We start from the raw sequence: 13,088 nt of genomic DNA, 5'->3' as shown, positions 1-13,088 counted from the left end.
AGTTATCTGTTCGAAGCGAGTGCTTAAGGCATTTCTTAGATGTTTCTTTCACATTCAACCTGGATTTATTGCACGGAGGGTATTTAAAGACCGCAAGCTCAGCCACAGCCTTATTGAATTGTTCATGTTTCCTGATCTCTAATGATTCTTTGACCCAATGCCTCTCCAGCTGCTCGAGCTACAACATCTTTCACTCAACGTCAGTCATCCCGACGCGAGGTAAACCTCTAGTGATCCAGTCCAAGGCTCCCGGGCAAATTTCGTCAGTAACGGCCTGGTCAACGGATAGTGATGTGACAATATCTGGCGCTGGTAAAGGGGGAATGAATTTGATCGAGGCTTGGGCCATCCGTCGAGCTGCCCCATTTTGCATAACTGACATCGGGTGATGACATTCACGTTGTGCAGAAAGCCGGGGCCTCGGATACTGCGGGTCGTCTGACCAGACAGCACCAATATGGAGCTCAATGCCAGGGTTAGTTTCTCCGTCCATCCGAACAAGGGAATGAAGAAGCAAGCGTAGGTAGTCATCAAAATAATAGGTGTTCATCAAAGCCAGACGTACATCCAGCAGACCACATTCTCCACAACGGCTTCGTTCCAGCGGAGCATAAAGCACGATCTTCTTGATTTCTCCCAGATGATTCTGCGTGAATCGGTGGAAATTTTCAGCCCCAGGTATTGGAACGGACGGCCGAATATTCAACGTCTGCCAGAGCAATGGTTCAAAGAAGCCTTGCCATTCCTTGGAAACAAGCGTCTAGCTTGCCATCAGATGCTTGTGATCGTCTGAGGTCGTTGTCTCCAACTCCTCGAAAATCATGAGGCGTAGCTCTGGCGGAAGATGGGTCCAGCGACTGGTCTTGGTTTGAAAACGAAACATCATGACGCTAGGTGAGCGGGGGTTCTGTGAAATCTAAAGCGAGATTTCAGTTTTTCGTGTATGGAAGTGCACTGGATTTCCTTGGGGTCGGTCTGCTTATATGCTTTATCTTGCATTTGAGGTCGTCAAGGTTTCTCACATATCATGCGGACCTGTGTGGAAGACCTCTCTGCTTTTGTCGTGATCGTTTACAAATTCCATTCTGGGATGGGAAATGATCCTCAAGGTGTTCATAAAGGTTACAGATCTCGTGTGATTAATTATACCTTGGGAACAATGAAAAATCGAGCAAGGTCGTCCAATACGCCAATTTCGGTTGCGAAAATTTCTTTCCCCGCTTCCTTCTTACGGCGACTGTTTATACAAGAAGGCAATCATATTGATGAACAAGATCAATCTTCACTGGGAGTCTACCGTGGCCCGTTCCCTCATAGACCACACATCCCTCAGGTCATCTATAATTCTCTGTATCTCTCCATAACCCATGCGGTCACGCATTTGATATAATACCAGCTTCACTAGGTCAATGTCCTCCTGGGAGGTGACAGAGTAGCCTAAAATAAGCATAGGCCACGCACCCAAATAGCAACGTGTCCAGGTTTCGTATGCTTCTGGGCGACGCAAGATAGATAGAGCACGAACAACCTGCCATCGAGTTGTTTGTAGAAAAGGTGAGGTGGTACCACCGGTAATTCCTAAAAGCCCTGCCCTCCTCGTCGATTGTGTTGAGATAGAGTACTCTGTGATGTAATCAAGGAGAAGAGACGCAGCCAAAACGAAGAGCGTAATTGCGTCCCTCTGAAACCCTTCGGCTGGAGTTGAGAACGGAACACTGCCGTTTTCTGTTGTATTCGAAGTCACGAATTCTTCCCATGGCTTGATTTCCTGTAGCAGCCGTGTCACCGTTTCCGCACTGGGATGTTCAGGAGAATTTAGCAAGTCAATGATGACTGTTATGAGACGGTATAGACGTAGTGGAAGCCCGAGGACAAGACTCGAATCCGAGAATAGCGTGTTGATGAGCTTATTATCCAAGAAGCTTTCTGACTGACCCATGAATTGCGGATCGATGTGAAAATTTGGAGCGAACGGCTTTCTTGCAGCTAGAAGAAAGGCTTGGTACAGGACGCTCTCTGTTGCTAGTCTGTGGAGCGTGCTGGACATGGACAAAGGCGAGCTTTTGTCTTCGTAACGTAACTTCAGTAGACTCATAGCACCATCGACGTGTTTCCTGGCGTCAAGAGATGTATCTGCGCCCCAGAACTGCAGGTTGTGAAAGTCAGCGTTGGGGTTGTCGTCTGGGACGGACGGAGATTGGCTCACATTATAGAGGTAAAGATATACCACCGTCGTCAGAAGTGTGTCGCTTGGGCTTTCGTGAGAAGAGCCTAGATCTAGGAGCGAACGGTTGACTGACTCGATGGCCCGCAAATAGTACCTCAACGCGGTACTGTGATATCGGCAGTTCTTGGTGAGCATGTATTTATTGGAGGCGGAATTGGCCAAAACAGCATATTTAACGCTGTCGCAACTCATCATCATCCCCATGACCTGGGTCCCGTAGTCCTCCAGGTCAGCTTCGGTGACTGTGGGCAACAACAAAGCAGTGACCAGCACGTTGAGATAGTGATGTGACAAATCATGCTCAATCTCCGGCAGTTCTCTCGGTTCAAAGGATATGAGAGAAAGCTCGTCACACGATGAAGGCGTTGGTGATGGTGGTGATGAGCCTTGTGACGCATGCTTCTCAGATGCTGTCAGTCGTTTGCCGCGAAAACGCCTGTCGTGGAGCTGATCGGAGGACGGCCACGCGCAATCGCGGCCTGAAGCAGCGCAGTTTCGGCAACAGGGTCTCTCTTCCCCGCATTTCACCTTTCGCTGTCTGCCTACAGGGGTTTCAGTGATACTCGGAGACGAAGGAACAGGTCATTTACAGGTGGTACAGCCGGTTTTTGTCCTCAGTCTTGCCCTCGGCATCGTGGTAGAGAAACCGATCGCTATCGCTGTCGCTGTCGCTGATTGAGTCGATTGGAGACTTGGTTAGGCTACGTTCCGACTTCTTCAGTGGACATTAGAGAGACCAGTGGGATAAGAAAAACAAATCGCAGGTGGCCATTTCTTATCAAAAGCATCGACAAACCCCGCACTCATTATCTTTGTGGAGCGCCTAATCACACAGATGGGTTAGGCTGCATCCCACAACAACCCAGACCCCTGAAAGTCCGGGGAAGCTGCCGAACGTGCCAGGTTTCGGCAATTCGAGTTATTGTCCAAGTAAAAAAGAAGAACAAGTTGCAGAACTGCTAAATTACTCGTGTATCTTGAAAACGATGTCTCATTGACTACGACATCATCGAAAAAGGCGACTGCTCGACCATATGCCCGAAATTCCAGATGAAAAGCATGCTATGCATCGCGACGAACAGAGTCACTGACTTACTCTTACTGTTGAATAATCCTGGACACCATCTCAGAGGCAGCGATCGTATCTTCGTCTCGGAAGTGTTTGCCCGCGAGTTGCAACGCAATGGGAGCGTCCTTGAAATCTTCTGGAGTATCTTTGATTGGGGAATTTTCTGTTAGACAAGGCCTAAGGAGGGTAAAAGCCGATTGACTCACATTTCTTGTACTCTCGCTCGTCCTCGGCAGAGCGAGGGTTGTAATCCTCCTCCACAACATCGATGGCTGGATCAACGTGGATTCCCGTCGGAAATATCACACTTGGCTGATCTAGAATATTCCAGATCGTAGTGTAATGCCAGTATTGCGCCTCGCCCAATCTTGCAGGAGGGCCCACGTACGCTGGACACAAGATGAAGTCAACTCCGCGATCCTTCATGCTTTTGTGATAGCTGCGACCAGGTCAGTGTACATCGCTCAGACTGTCATGGGTATATGTATGGAATGGATAACTCACGCGTCCCTAAAGTTGTCTCGTCGAACATTCAGTTCCCAGTTCTCTCTGATAGAAAGTGGTTCAGGCTTTGAGTACGCGAATGCCCATTCTGTCAAGAATGCAACAGGTTCACCGCCCTTCTTCAAGAGTTCTCTTTGAGTTGCAGCTGCATCAGGGAAATAGAGGGTCTGAATGATTTCGGCTCCCTCCTTGTGGTTGTATGGCTCATAGTCAACAACCTTGATTCCGGCATCTTTGAGCTTCGCGACCGCATGCTTCAGGGCCCGTGTAACAGGCGGGTGAGGGTGAGCCATCCTATCCCAGAATGGCATATGTCAGTATCCAAAGTTAATAGGTTGTAGAACGGAGACACTTACCCATCATCCCAAATGACACCTATGGTGAAGTCTCCAGTTTTGTACGGCTCGCGTCGTTTCCAGGGCAAAGGTACAAGCTGGGTCTCTTCCTCCCAAGGCTCCTGATCGATGATGACCTTCTGGAACAGGTCGAGGTCTGCAATACTGTTGGCTAATGGAGACAGTACACAGCGAATGCTCTCTTGTCCGAGCCCAGGTATGCAGACCCCCTTGTACGGGTTGCGCATCGCAGTCGTACGAATACCGTAAGAACCGCAAAAGGCAGCCGGTACCCTTACAGAACCACCGATATCTGTGCCAATGCCCATCACTGCACAACGAAGGCCTAGCGAAGCACCTTCTCCTCCGCTAGACCCGCCACTTGTCAAATTTCGGTTGTAGGGGTTCACCGTTGTTCCGTAAATGGGATTGCTGCAGTCAAGATGCTATTGAAAGCGCCAATTAGCATTCGTGTCGACCACTAGTATTCCAAGAGAACCCGGGCACTTACCATGACGCTCTGAGGCTCGTTCGTCCGAACATGGAACACCGCGCCGGCAGCCTTTGCCAGACGAATGACTAGAGCATCTTCATCGGCCACGTTGTCGGCCCATGCGACATAGCCAGAGTGGACTCTACGGCCTTTCAGGCTCATGTGCTCCTTGGCGGATATCGGTACACCGTGCAAAGGCCCAACGAGGTTCCCGGTTTTCTTGAAGTGCGCATCCAGCTCCTCGGCAGCAGCCAGTGCATCTTCAACCATGAACTCGGTAGCAAAGTTCACAAGTTGATGCGCAATGTGACCTCTTTTCAAGAAAGCCGTGACAGTCTCGACCGCAGTGAGCTTGCCTTCGGCCATCTGACTCGTCAGCTCGGCCGCGGTGCTCGCCGTGATCTGCAGCTCGCGCGGCGTCAACTGTCCGCAAGACTCAACAAAGTTAGATACATTGAGCTGGCTGGCGAGTGGTAGCCGGTCTGGAGGAAGAAGCCATTCGGGTTTCAGTGACTTCTGCAGGATTTGCCGGCAAGCCTCGGCCTTCATCTCCCATTGTGCTGGAGACATTGTGTCGTGACTGATTAGGAGGGTTTGGCCGCGACGGGTGAAAACAGTATGAATGGACTGCGTGCTTCAATTATCCTAGTGGTCTTTGCGCGACAGATATAATTGAACTGAGCTGCTAGAGCTCCCCCAGCAACAATGAGTCCGGATACGACCCCGCTGGCGAACACTATCAGTGCCGCGTTCCTGTTCCGTGATTATCAAATGACATGCTTCCGTCATCCAATCAATCACTGATGATATGCCGAGATGACGAAAAACTTCAACACTGATGCAAGGATTGCATGGTGATCACATGGGATGTACGACAAACAAGAAGCATTCTCAACACCCCGCGTCGGCTGTATTTTCCCCCTCCCCAGGTGATCATGGTTTATGGCAAGAAACCCCCGACCCATCGCAATTATCAGTGATTGGATACAGGCGATCCATTATCAATGATTAGCCTGCAGCTGCACTCGCAATTATGCGTGATTGGTCAATCATACCTCCAAGCTCCCCATTTTAGATTATGCCCGAAGGTTAATGTTGCATTTCAGTATCCACCAACTGCCAAACCCCTGAGCACATACCATCATGGCAGAGACCCTTATCCAGACGCCTGGGACTCATGTCAAGACTGGCTGAGCCCCGTTCTCTCCATGTCACCGAGACGCTATCGTTCGCAATTGGAAAACATTGGCCAGATGGCGTTCGTCAACTTATCATGATCAGATGCATCCTTCTTGTATCTCGCCATCTGACTATCTCGTGGACAGAGGCTGATTGACGTCCGCTGCTAAGTTTCAACCCGTTCATCTGCACTGGTTGATAAAGCGTCTGTGCCTCAACATCGTGCATGACAACTCAGCTGCAAACCAGCGAGTCCTTTCCATCGTCTTTCCTCTCTGAGTATACGAACTGTCTCGTCCGATCATTCGACCTTCCTTTCTTTCGGATTCGAACACTGTCACTGAGCCAGGCCTACTGTCGGCAATATTGTAGCCGTCATGGGTTCCCCCAATGAGCCGTCGGCGCCGCCGTCGGGCTTTGTTCCCGGCACCGTTCATCTCGTTGATCTCGAGGGAACAATGGCATCTCGTCATGCCGCTGTGGGTGCTCAGGATGTTGTGTTGATTCCGACGCCTTCGAACGATCCCGATGACCCTCTCAACTGGTCGCCTCGAAGGAAGACGCTGCTTCTGAGCTGCCTCTGTGTGTAAGTGCTCGGTCCGGTATTAACTTTAGACCCCCGCTGATGCATGGTGTTCCAACCGGTAGATATTGCCTTTCCATCGGCATCGCGTCGGCGGCTATCTATTCGATCCTTGTGCCCATCTCCGCCGCAACCAACCTAACCCTGGGCGATCTCAATGCCGGCACTGGATACATGTTCCTGACATTAGGATGGGGTTGTTTGGTCTGGCAACCACTGGCTCAAAAATACGGCAAGCGACCAGTCTATCTGCTAAGCTTGCTAGCAACCTTGGTAAGCCATCCCATCTCCAAAGCTGATGAATTGGGAAGCTAAAGTCTTGCCACCGCAGTTGATCATGGTGTGGGCTCCTTATGCAACGACAGGTAGCCAATGGACAGCCAACAAAGTTCTTGAAGGCTTTTTTGGAGCACCAATAGAGTCCCTTTGCGAGATATCGATCGCGGATGTGGTATGTTACTAGAAGTTCCAACTGCCTCTTTCGGGGATCCAACTTAGTACTAACAAGTACGTGTAGTGGTTTACACACGAGAGAGGTACTTACATGGGCTTTTACGCGCTCTTTCTTTTCGGCAGCAACTTCCTCGCCCCTGTCATTGCCGGGTTCATCAATGATGGTCAAGGATGGGAATGGGTCTTGGTACGTCGTCGAATCACATCTTGGTGCTGTGTTTGGTTGTTCGATGTTAACATCTAAATGCCTAGCACTGGTGCGCTATCTTCTGTGGTATTGGCTTTCTTATTTGCTTCTTCTTTATGGAAGAGACCAATTATCAGCGCGTGACGGTGCTGAATGCCGAGATCTTTGCTGGTGACGGAACGGAGTCGTCAGCTGAAAAGGGAGCCAAGACTCAATCCGATACCGACAATGTTGCCCCAATCCAGCCAGATGCCGATGAAACTTCAAAGACACCGTCTCCAAAGACATTCATGGACAAGATCAAGATGTTCCGCAAGCAGGATATGAATCTCCAGTTGTCACTTAAGACGATGGCAATTCGCCCATTCCTCTTCTTTTCTTTTCCGGTCATCGTGTTCTCTGGATTTTTGTACGGAGCTATCCTCTGTTACTTCAACGTCCTCAACGGCACTGCGTCTCTCATCTTGTCCAGCCCACCCTACAACTTCCGAGCCAGCATTGTGGGTCTTTCGTATATCTCCTGCCTGATAGGAGTTGCAATTGGGTAAGTCTGATAAGGTCGCCTTGGGCTCGCAGACAGAATCGCTGACTCGAATTGCAGAACGTTGTATTCAGGTCATCTTGGCGATGCATTCATCCTTTGGAAAGCCCGACATAACAAGGGTGTCATGGAGCCTGAGTTCCGCCTCTGGCTCTTCTGCGCACTGATGGTGGTCATCCCCGGCTCCCTGCTCCTGTGGGGAGTTGGTGCGGCCCACAAGGTGCACTGGTTCGGCTTGGTGTTTGCAATGGGGGCCTTGAGCGGAGGTGTAACCGCCGGGAGTCAACTTGCCATCACATACTGCATCGATAGCTACAAGGAACTCGGTGCCGATGCAATCGTTACAGTTATTCTTATCAGGAACACCATGAGCTTCGCGGTGTCGTACGGGTACGTAACTAATAACCTCGGTATCGCCTTGGCGACCTGAATTCGTCATCTACATGGCATGCGCTAATCATCAGGTAGTATCACGCCATGGGTCACGAATATGGGTTGGCAGAATGCATTTCTGGTTGCAGCGTTTGCTGCACTAGCTCAGATTTCACTTTTCTTCTTGATGATCAAGAAGGGTCGGGGGTTCCGCCAGAAGAGCGTTGCCAGTTATTGGAGATATCGAGAGCACGAATGAAACTTGTCGTCACCAAGACATGTGCCATGGGCCACTAGTGCCAGGCCAAGGATGATATAGAGTTTTGCTTTTAGTAGTGCGGTAGCATCTAATGTGGATAATTGGAAAGTCGGCGAGACATTACGCTAGTTCTGCCCCTGAATGGGAAGCCCAAAGGGCATGAATTGATACTCCTTGATTAACTAGTCTCACAACGTGAGCTTCCATTGCGGCTTTTATTGGCAGACAAAGGGTTTCCAACGAAGAGTACGCAGAAGTCACGATGTGGGCCAGAAATGCTTTGCAAGTGACAAAGGATGTATAGTCCCATTATGCTGTGGTATCGAGGACCAGAAACAGTGAGGTTTAGACAAATCAACGCTCCAAGACAAATCATTATACACTCTATATGCAAGGAAATCAAGAATGGATACGATAAACAGGCAGTGAGTGTGACAAGAGAATCCTTCCAGAGAAAGCAATACCCTTCCCCACGAGCATTGATGGCAGCATCTTCTAAGTGCAGTCTCCATGTCCTACACAGTCAGACCTGTACACTAGTCCCTCTCATTGACAGACATCTCCCACGCTCTAGCACCTTTCCTCGATCGGGTTCGTCCAAGGCGGAATCTCTCGGTTCGTGAAGTGCAGTCCTAAGAAAGGCCTCGTAGTCAGTCTCCTGACCGTTTTCGTCTCGTGTAAAAAATGCGCTTTTTTCGCTCGAAAATTCCACAAAACCAGATACAGGAGCCAACGAACACCGGGGCTCAGACCAAGCCAAGCTTCGCCCGGGCGACGTTTTCCCTGTTCCAGTCCCGGGACAAAGGAACGTCGTCTCTCACAGATTCGTTGTTGTTGCTGCTGCCGCCTTCGGCATCGAGCGGAGACAGCTCCATCTGGACGGCCTTGGGCATATCGGCGGACATACCGAGCCAACCACCGGCGATCATGGCAATAGTAGTGCACAGCTCGGTGCCAAAGAGAAGGATGAGCTTGGTGGCGAAAGAACCCATGACGGGGTCGAGGCTGGAAACTCGGTTGAAGGCGTAGGTGGTCGTGTAAGTCAGGTGAACCACGTGGAAGGGCATGCCAACAACGGCGGCACGAAGCATGAGCATTGCAGGGCGGCAGTTCGGGGAGTTGGCCGCACGAATGCGCTTGAAGGTGGGCCACATCCAAACGCAGACTCCGATCAGAACACCGAGTTCAAGACAGTTGCCGATCTTGTTCAGCATCGCGTTCATGACTCCCTTCTTTGGGTCCGGTGATCCTCCGTAGGTCGCGATGGCGATACCGCCAGTGTTCACAAGATGGGTAACGCCCAAGATGATCTTCTCAGTCCAGCGCTTCGGAGGGGCAGGTAGAATGATGTTGCTAATTTTCTTGTCAATTCAAACTCTCCCATTAATCTTAAAATCATCTTACGCCTCATAGACAATGCCAATCAGTGTCAGCGTCAAGCAAGCAATGCTGGCGGCGTTGGTCATGATGTTGACCTGGTTCGGTAGCAAAGGCTCGTGTCGTTTCACGATTTGCCAGATGTCGGCGATGAATCTCGCAGCAAAATGCGACAGGAAGATCGGCCAGCAGACCATGCCCTTCTTGCCGTGCTTCCAAGTGATCCATACTGCTGGCGGAAACATAATGGCGTAAAGGGCCAGTTCTGCGATGGCCAGGTTGACGACATTACTCGACACCGGGGGGAAGTTTGCGGTCGAATGGTCAGACATTTTGATATTTGTTGGATCGTTCGGCTTCGAATAAGTCGGACTGTGGTAGCTGTCGCTGTCGAGAATATCGAATTGGTCCGGGGTATGCAAACAGATAAAGCACTCTGGGGTATCCTGCTTGATAAGGTTGAGGACGCTAAAGCTTGCCAAGAGCTGACGAGATGGTGATGAGGTCGAACAGAATTCTGACCAGCGGTAGCTAATGACTATTAAAGAAATAGCAAGACTTCAGATCGAGTCATTCTCCATGACGACGTTTGAGTCTAAAACAAGTTCAGACTGTACAACAACAGAAGATCACTGACGCGATAACAAAATCTTCGTGTCTGGAATACTACACAGCCTGGAAATGGGACTCTGGACAATCTGGTGCTCCCCACCCGCGAGAGCGAGAGCGAGACCGACTCGCGCGCGACCCCATGGTAATTCAACGTCCTTGCGTCGCTATGTGCGATGCACGGGTAGCGCCGAGTGGAGCATCCGGGCTTTGACACGGCAGAAGATCCAATCAACACCCGCCGGTAGGTCCCATCCGGGCCGTCGTGCCAGGGCTGCCCCGGCTCGACTACTTAGGATCTGCCATCCGGTGAGAGATTGTGATCGCAACGAGGCGTTTCACGCAGCTTTTGGTGAAGCCAGCCACATCTGTCAGTTCCTGCAAGGACGGTTCGGTAGTTAATCGCACTAGAAAAGTCCACCCTGTCCAGTCTGCCTTGCCCGTGCCTTGCGATGATCTGCCCTACGGTGGGCTAGCGGAGAATTTTATCTGGAGCCAAGCCACCCATCTCAATCAACGTGAACCGGTCTATCTACTTGATCCCACGCAGTCCGGCATTGTGTGGGGGAACCTTCACGATTCCAGATCGACGCTAGGATTGCAAATACCGACGTGGACGAATCAAGAAGCCCATTGAGGGGGGCAGTAGTTGGCAAAGTTCGAATCCAAACAGCCTGGCCGCTCGGTTTCGATAAATCGACGAATCCGGTATCGTTATTTGGCTCTCCTGAGATGTCGACAATGCTTCGCCTTCCTTCAGATGAGGCGCAACTGAAGGGTGACAGGAAACTCTGCAATAGCGCGCCCCAGTCTTCATGTAAGCCTTCGTATGTGAAAGTGGTGTTGGCCATACACCTACTTTATTGATATTAATTCCAGTAAGCACCGGCATCGATCGTGCCGAACACATGGATTCGTCAACCACTTACCACTCATCCAATAATGGGATTGAGTTTGCGGTTTTTTGCCAGGCGCAAACACGCACACTGGATGACTCTGCCGCGATCCGAACAACCACTCACTCAGAGGATCTCGTCAACGCCGAAGCCTTATGTGGCTCTTGCGTCTGCCACCTGCCGCAATCAGGGTTCCGGCTTCGCTTTCGCCGTTACTTCAAGTTTTTCTGAAGTTCGAAGCAGCACAGGCCAGTCGTCCCGTCTTTTGTGGCTGGCCTAGAACTACGCGGCTGGACGTTGGGCACGCCCGCAGCGAAGCGCGCCGTTACCTTTCACTTCGCTTTCGCTGTTGTGGGGAGAGCCAGGGTATCTCCGGCACGTCAGCGCTTCGGCCACTTGGGTTCGGTGATTTCACGTTGTATCCGTCGATGGTAAGTTTCTGATTTTCAGCTGCAGGTTTGACAAATAACCTTTTCTGTTATTCCCTGCCAATGTGACCGTTTATCCCATCTTTTTCAGACTACGTATGCAACATCGACGGTGCTGGGCATCGACGCATCAGTCATCACAGCGACTGCGAAATCAACGTCGGCAAGTTGTAACGCATAACGGAGGTCCTGAAGAGGAATGTCGTCGTGGAAGAACCCTGATTCCTTCCGCCTTGGCGTTGATTTTGTGTCTTCGCCAAGTCCTGGGGTTACTGTCGCTACCTGTGTTGCAGGTCCTACTGTTTCGTGCATTATCATACAAGTGTACCTGCCAATCCAGGCATGGCTTTCCTTAACTCCGCAGCGAGAAATTCCGACAACATCTCCGGCAGGACTAAGTGTTACCTCTGGGCCATGCCAGCCACTCGTCAAACCGGTGATCTTCCTTGAAGTGGCTGTTTATATCTGCCAAGAGTTGACTTGACCATCCGCGGAAGAACCAATAGTCCTTGTCCAAAACTGCGATGAACACATTCAAGTAAGCTAGCAACACCAATGCATGTGGCTCGGTCCGCCGGAGATCATCAATGACTGACTCCGGGATGGAGTATGTCCATAGGAGGCAGGCGCTGACTTCAACCTGCAAGCCCACGTTGGCCAAACCGATGCAACTCCTCTCAAGAGACGATATCATTGCGTCGTAGTCCGCGCGGTTCGGAATCGGGTGTTGCTGAGAGCGGTAAAGAGACCGGAGGTGTGCCAGGGCATCAAACGTGTCTCGTGGTAAACGGGTTCCTTCGAGGCTTGGACGGGTATTGCTGCAACACAAGGTGAGCACAACATCAACATGTGATCCCGACAAACAGCTTCTTGCAGTGCCCAAAGTTGCTTACGCTTCAAGTGCCCCAATCATGGGTATGCCGTGTGTCATTGCAGCCAGATCGCTTTCCCTAATCCTTACCGCCCAACCCTCGAGGATGGCGCGCACGCCTCTCATGATTGACAGGAGGTTGACCACATCCGATATCGACGTATTCGCATTTGAACTGTTTCCTGGACACGTGGCTGGCGTGCAGGCCCGAGTATTGACTACAGCTGAGAAGCAAAACATGGCTTTCCAGTTGTCTTCGGTGACATTTGATAACAGGCTGCGAAACGTCTCTTGTCCTTTGTCGTAGTGGTATGCACTCCGGGCAAGGTACACGTGTCGTTCACCTGCGGGCAACAGGGAAGCTTTGTGGAGAGCTGCTATAGCGAGAAGGCCATGCATCACAAAGCCATGTCGACGTCCCTCTCTCGGAAACACTTCACGCCATACGTGCCTGACGGTGTCTCGATAGCCCATGGTATCGCATGTTAGGACACAGTAATGGTGCATCAAGTCGATGTCGGTAGTCCAAGAGTCGTCGGAGATAGTCGAGGAGACTAGAGAGGCTAATCTTGGATATTTCGGAACAAGATCAAGAAAGTCGGTACTGCCATCGCTAGGAAGGCATCTCTTCCTTCCACTTCCTGGAGATTCGGGTCGCTGATTTGACGCGGGTCTCTGGGGAAGGCTGGGAGCTTCCGATGTTGG

At 50.9% G+C, this 13,088-nt stretch overlaps 3 protein-coding genes across 3 annotated transcripts; 1 reads left to right on the top strand and 2 right to left on the bottom strand.

The window, feature by feature from the left end:
- Positions 1–3,325: 3,325 nt before the first annotated feature.
- Positions 3,326–5,198, bottom strand: COL26b_006773 (uncharacterized protein; the record flags this gene model as incomplete). Its single annotated transcript, XM_053179584.1, has 6 exons — positions 3,326–3,441; positions 3,503–3,735; positions 3,801–4,094; positions 4,157–4,307; positions 4,518–4,581; positions 4,647–5,198. The coding sequence occupies 6 exons, from the start codon at positions 5,196–5,198 to the stop codon at positions 3,326–3,328; spliced, it is 1,410 nt and encodes a 469-aa protein (XP_053036529.1).
- A 1,736-nt stretch (positions 5,199–6,934) lies between these two features.
- On the top strand, positions 6,935–8,001 carry COL26b_006772 (uncharacterized protein; the record flags this gene model as incomplete). Its single annotated transcript, XM_053179583.1, has 3 exons — positions 6,935–7,030; positions 7,096–7,574; positions 7,632–8,001. 3 exons carry the CDS (start codon positions 6,935–6,937, stop codon positions 7,999–8,001), a joined length of 945 nt encoding a protein of 314 aa, XP_053036528.1.
- A 947-nt stretch (positions 8,002–8,948) lies between these two features.
- COL26b_006771 (uncharacterized protein) lies at positions 8,949–9,911 on the bottom strand (the record flags this gene model as incomplete). Its single annotated transcript, XM_053179582.1, has 2 exons — positions 8,949–9,555; positions 9,607–9,911. 2 exons carry the CDS (start codon positions 9,909–9,911, stop codon positions 8,949–8,951), a joined length of 912 nt encoding a protein of 303 aa, XP_053036527.1.
- Between the last annotated feature and the right edge of the window lie 3,177 nt (positions 9,912–13,088).

This window comes from Colletotrichum chrysophilum, assembly GCF_026319265.1.
Source record: "Colletotrichum chrysophilum strain AFK26 chromosome Unknown scaffold_51, whole genome shotgun sequence".
NCBI lineage: Eukaryota > Fungi > Ascomycota > Sordariomycetes > Glomerellales > Glomerellaceae > Colletotrichum > Colletotrichum chrysophilum.
The sequence above is the reverse complement of the archived record's forward strand: the minus strand, read 5'-3'. Positions and strand labels throughout refer to the sequence as shown.